Here is a 6,423-nt window from a genome sequence, read left to right as displayed (position 1 = left end):
GCACCTTTCGCAGACAGGTGAGGCGTAGGCTATCCCTCACGGGCTTCCCCGCGCTGCACAGTTTTTGGAACGTCAGTGCGTTCGCCCTGAGTAATACAGTAGGATAGCTTAAATGAATGAATAACATTAATTAATGTAGAATCAATTGGGAATTTAAATAATTGAATTTAAACTCAAAATAATTGTTTATTTTGACGAGTTGCTGTGTAAGCCTATGTGCTTATCTACCTACTGTGCCGAATACAATCTGAAACCAAAGTAATTATAATGGATGTTAGTTTGTAATTCAAAATCTTATTCGGGGATGGTTTGCGTGTTGTTTGCCTCGTAAAATCATTAGCGATTAATCGTGAAAGAGTTTAACCACAGGTCAGAACAGAAGCTCCTTGGAAGCTAGTGGTAGGCTATCTTATGACAGTTGCCAGACAATGATGACGAATAGCATGTGTGCTTTCGATACGCTGCTTGCAATAGAAAAGTGTGGGCCTATCAGTGGCGGCGAATCCATGTATGGGCGTAGCCTAAGGTGATAATCGATGGATAGTAGGCTATTTGGTATTACCCCTTTGGTCGTTATTTCAGTGATAGGCCAATTAAGCTTGTTTGTTTATGATTGTGGTGAAATGGGTTTCCCCTTGAGTCATTTTGACTGACAGGTTATTGATTAGGGGGGCGTGCCCTGGATTGGTATTTAAGGAAGTGGCTGTTCCCACGTCCTAAGAGACTGCTGCTTTGTCTCCTTTAAGTAATGTCATGTCCAATTATTAGGATATTTGTTTAGTCTGATCTTTCTAGCCACTGGCTCTGGCTGGTGCTAGGGCTTTTGTTCTGTTTGTTCCAATGCATGCTTGGGCTATGCAGTGCTGTGTCGCCGTTTCTCTGGCCTAACCTGCATGCACTTTGTACTTTTATTTGTTGGTTGTGGGATAAACCCCGTTCTGCCTGTGTTGCTACTCTGCTTGTTGTGCATGTTTGTGTGTGTGTGTGTGTGTGTGTGTGTGGGTGTGTATGCATGCTGGTTTATAATCCCAATGCTGTGACCAGGATTGCTGTTCTTCCCCGGCTTGGGATAACCCCCAGTCTGTCTGTGTGGCTACCCTGCTTGCTGTGCATGTTGGTGTATATGTGCGTGGGTGTGTATGCATGCCGGTTTACAATCCCAATGCTGTGACCAGGGTGGCTGTCCCATTTGACCATTGATCCGTGCGGAGCTGGAGCACCAAACCTGCTTAAGATAAGTAGCCATTTGTAGTATTGCTAGCATACCTGGCTTGTAAGATCAACCACTCTTTTTTTAATCAGTGCTTGTGTCTCCTCTTCCCCTCTGTCAGACAGGAGCAGTGTGGCCCACGTGAGCGGAGGACTGAGTTCTTGGTGGAGGCCTTCACTTTCCCTTGCTGTGTGCACATTGAGGTGTCTTTCGCTTGGATTGCAGTGTTTCTCTCACGCATGGTGTATTTTCTGGACCCCCTCCCCTCTGTCCTGCAGTAGTCGGCTCGCTGTGGTAAGCATCTCCCCTGCTCTAGTTACCCCTCCCCTGAGACCAGGTCACTCGCCCAATAGCAAGGTGCTAGTCAACCCCATAGCTACAGTGCTTATGTAGCAGCCCCCTGGTCACTGTGTCGGTGGGACCTCTCCGTCAGAGTGTCAATTGTATGGTCATGTTTTACTGTGCAACTGTAATAATTAATGTGTCTTGTTGGAATAAATATCGTTGATGCAACGCATGTCTCCGGCTCCTTGGGTTTTACGAACCTGTGTGCTCTAATTACCCTCAGGGGTTAATCTAGTTTAGTTCCTTGTCCTGGAGGCCGGCCTCCCGTCCCCTAGGTGGCGTAGTCGATGCAACAAATTCTCTTCACCTCTTCCCTGCCACATTATCAAGCATATTTTACTTGTTTATTATCAAGCTTATTTTTACGTAAACTTTACGAATTTATTTGGGATGTCCATCAACCCTGCACCCAACATGCGCTTCACTTTCTTTCCCTCCTTCCACCACTTTCTCCTTCGACTACACGTTGACTAGTAGGCTACTAGAATCCGTAAGTCACTTTAGATAAAAGCTTCTGCTCAATTAATAAATGTCTCAATTAATAAAAAGTATTAAATGCCTAGTCTGAGTCACCATCTACTGTACCATAACTACAGTATCATAACCATAGACTGTACAAAGAAGATTATAACATTTGGAACAAATAAAACAGTCCAGATCTGCTTGATAATAGCCCTTGAACTTTCAGTTTCATAGCACTAATAACCAAAACCAACATAACCTTAATGCATTGACATGTTAGACAGCTGCTACATTCTATAGTTCATTTCCAACAATAAACATATGGAGACTGTCTGTCTGACGGACAACCCCACTTGCCTCCGGGAGTCGTTATAGGTCTCTCCACACCCGAACCAGCAGGTTCAGAGGAAGCTTCTTTCCTGTGGCTGTCACCCTACTAAACTCTAGCTCTGCATCCCGGTGACATCCAGCGAACTAAGCTCCCATCCCGCCTCCGCCTGATGCCTCCTTGCCTGTGCCTATTCTTAATGCTATTACAATGCTACTGTCTCTGCACTACAATGGTACTGTTACCACACTGCACATAGCTGTACTGTACATATCTGATTATATGGTTCATTCTAAATATCCATATTCAGTTTTTCTGTAATATATTCTGTTGATACACTGCATATTGTTTTTACTACTACTATAATGGTACTGCCACTACATTGCACATGTCTGTACATGTTGTTCATACATAATATATCACATATTGTTATATTGAATTTATACTACTGTATAAACCACCTTCTGAAAACAACTGTACTGTCTACACTGCACTATATCTTTTGTCCTGTCTATGCACCACCTACTTTGTATATGGCATTGCACTTTTTATGCTTTTTTTTGCACTTCTGGTTAGACACAAACTGCATTTCGTTGTCTCTGTACTCGTACTCTGCACAATGACAATGACGTTGAATCTAATCTAATGATTAGGATTTTCTGTGCCTTGCTATTCAACATTTCAGGTGATTTTCTCTGGATGATAACAAAAAGGATAACAACAGTATGATGTGTAAACCAGTTTTTATTTAAGCAAATAACTTGCTCTTCTGAGTATTTTACAGCATAAATATGCCATTCTACTATATATATTTACAGTGGCAAATCTTTTCATTAACTCCTAACTGGAATGTCTTTACATAATATTAATGCTTACAAATAACAGCTATATTCATAGTTTCTCTTCTTTATAAATCTATATTCTGGTCTCACCGCATAGCAGAATGCAGCAGTTTGTTACGGCTCTAAAATCTTGTGCCTCCATGTAAAAAAAGAAAATGGTGGCTTAAAATGGCGACCGAATAACTGTGCCTGTGGCGTTTGCCATTACTGGCAAGGCTATGGTAGTAGCAGCTCACTCTGTACACCTCTATGTTACAGTAAAAACACATTCTTCGGGAAGGCAATTTTAAAAACCATCTAACACATAAATAACATGTTCCTAAATTATTGGCAGATGCAATGGACTATCTGTGATCCAGATGAAGTCTATTAACTATGAATGGGTCAACAATGTTGGACACAGATCACTAAACAACTGGAACTGCTGAAAGGAACCAATAGCCGGATGGGGCTATTAAGTCAAGTTAGCTACAAGACAAACACAAACACAAACACATCAACTGCCTGAATGGACAACATGTGCACGTCATTGTGAGAAATTTGTTCTGACATTCGTATCATATGACCTTTGACTTTTGCTATGATGTTTAATGTTCTCAGTGGAGTTCCCTATTGACAAACTGAATGTAAACTCTCTTACTGACGGATTGTGGATGACTGATGTAGATAGCTGAATGCTTTTGTAAGCAATAGTGCCCCTGCCCAAAATCTCTTCACATTAGGCCTCATTCAGACCCAAACGCGGTGTGTGTATTGCTTCTGATGCGCCGCTGCTGTGACCAGTCAGCAGTATGTATTAAAACATCTGTTAACCGTCACTTTTGAATGGAACCGCTTTCAACACGCTCGCGTGTCGTGTGAAAAATAGGCGTTGGTCCTATTTCTAGTTTTCAACACGGCTTGAGCCACGCCTGAAACATGTGTGTGCTTAGTTTAAAAATAAATAAAAGGGGCTGAGAATGGCATTCTTAGAAAGAACTCAGAGTTCGTAGCTATGGACCCTTTCAAGAGAGTTCCATTATCAGCATCATAGTTGGCCCCACAAGGCTTCCTTTTGAACATTCCATATGTTATCTTAATGCAGAGGAAGTAGATTGGGGCCCAAATAGAACGTTCAAGCATTGTTTTTGTTTTTATTGTTGAAAGGGTCTATAGCCCTGCCTTCCTTCTGGCTAACCACAATGCAATGGTGTGCTATTTGTGTTGTTTACGCTGTGTGAGTGATTGGTGGGTGTTATACACATAGCTGAGCGAATACGGTAAGGTGAAGGGTGAGGAAGGGGGATTGGGTGGTGGTGATGGGGTCATCCTGAGTAGAAGAGGGTTTCGAACTCGTTGAGGACAAACTCGACGATCTGGTTCTGGAACACCATGAACATAGTGATGTTGGCCGACTCCATCTCTGGTTTGAGGAGCGTGGGCCCGAAAACGATGGCCACATTCTGCACCGACATGCGGTTCTCCTCTCCGTGCTCGATCACCCTGAGAGAGAGAGAGAGAGAGAGAGAGAGAGGAGGGGGGGGGAGGAGGAAAGAGGGAGAGACAGAAACAGAAAAGAAATAAAGAAAGAAATATTGAGAGACATCGACAAGAATAGAGACATAGACATACAAAAGTGAGAAGTGAGAAGAGTGAAAAATGGGCCAAAAATCATTATCACAATGCAGAGAATACATAAGTATAAGTATATATACTTTTTTGATCCCGTGAGGGAAATTTGGTCTCTGCATTTAACCCAATCGGTGAATTAGTGAAACACAAACAGCACACAGTGAGGTGAAGCACACACTAATCCCGGCGCAGTGAGCTGCCTGCTACAACGGCGGCGCTCGGGGAGCAGTGAGGGGTTAGGTGCCTTGCTCAAGGGCACTTCAGCCGCGGCCCACTGGTCGGGGCTCGAACCGGCAGCCCTCTGGTTACAAGTCCAGAGTGCTAACCAGTGGGCCACGGCTGCCCATAATAGAATCTCCATAGAAGAAAGAGACTCTTCAGCTTTGGTAACAACTTGAGTATGATCAGAGATGTTTTAAATACTAGCATGGTCATGATCAGAGGGGTTTTAAATATGGTCATGATCAGAGGGGTTTTAAATACTAGCATGGTTATAATCAGAGGGGTTTTAAATACTAGCATGGTCATGATCAGAGGCGTTTTAAATACTAGCATGGTCATGATCAGAGGGGTTTTAAATACTAGCATGGTTATAATCAGAGGGGTTTTAAATACTAGCATTGTTATAATCAGAGGTGCGTACTTGCGTAAATGCCTAAAAAGGATTTCCATGGTATCGTGGTTGGCAGCGGGGAGGGATCTGACCAGCTCACACATGTACGACACTTTCTCATGGTAGTCTTGGATCTCTGCAGAAAACAAGAGTGAAGACACGGAACACACACACACACACACACACACACACACACACACACACACACACTCAAGAGTGAAGACACTGAACATCAACTCTCAGTAGCCAAGTTGTTCCTTACACATGCATGCATCCACCTCAATGACTCTCATGAGTGTTTGTAACAAAACCAAGGAAGGAAAAACAGACTAGGATCGAACAAGTGGACAAAAAATGGAGGACATTAAGGTTGCCTTCACACTCGGTCCGTTTAACTGGACCGTACCCGAGTGTGATTACGCCCCCCTAGCTCTGACCCAGCTGGTCTCTGTTCACATTACATTTTTGTTTGCGGACCCAGGTCTGTTTATGTGACAAACACTAGCTTCTTTTTACCAATATTGCTTGGCAACGTTGCAAAAACGGCAGTTTATTTCCTGGTTTTGGAACAGATAGCATTCAAACTGCATATTTTTTACAGAGTATGCCCCAGACCACTGTTTTCTAGCGGACCCGGGTCCACCCCCAGGTTTGGTAGACTGCGTTCACATTGGCAAAAACCACCAAACCATCGGTCCCAAACAAACTTGGGTCCGGACCAAACGGTCTATTGTGAATATGTTACTTCCATTATATTTGTGTCTAATTTTTGATGAATAAACAATGCATCCAATGGGCAGCAATCACGTACACAAAACACTGATTCTACCAGATAACAGGTAGATTTAGTGATACCAGAGATACCAGGTTTACTATTTGCACTTCACATTTAGCACAACATGAGATAGAGATCAAAGGGACCATTTAGAGAGAGCTAAGTGGGAAACTAGGGAAGCTCAAACATGTGACTGCTTGCTACAACAATCATCCATTTTAAAAAAACCCTACAGCA

The 6,423-nt window shown here is 43.0% G+C and overlaps 1 protein-coding gene across 5 annotated transcripts in view; it reads right to left on the bottom strand.

Moving 5' to 3' along the window:
- Positions 1-3,071: 3,071 nt before the first annotated feature.
- Positions 3,072-6,423, bottom strand: part of arhgap27 (Rho GTPase activating protein 27) — a 42,059-nt gene continuing 38,707 nt past the window's right edge. For all 5 annotated transcript variants that reach the window (XM_042083456.1, XM_042083460.1, XM_042083458.1 and 2 more), the window contains 2 exons: positions 5,442-5,547; positions 3,072-4,669 (listed from right to left, as the gene is read on the bottom strand). In XM_042083456.1, coding sequence (XP_041939390.1) covers positions 4,492-4,669; positions 5,442-5,547 — 284 coding nt within the window. In that variant the 3' untranslated portion in view covers positions 3,072-4,491. The remainder of the gene's footprint in view (positions 4,670-5,441; positions 5,548-6,423) is intronic.

This window comes from Alosa sapidissima, chromosome 24 (genome assembly GCF_018492685.1).
Source record: "Alosa sapidissima isolate fAloSap1 chromosome 24, fAloSap1.pri, whole genome shotgun sequence".
Taxonomy (NCBI): Eukaryota; Metazoa; Chordata; class Actinopteri; order Clupeiformes; family Clupeidae; genus Alosa; species Alosa sapidissima.
The sequence above is the reverse complement of the archived record's forward strand: the minus strand, read 5'-3'. Positions and strand labels throughout refer to the sequence as shown.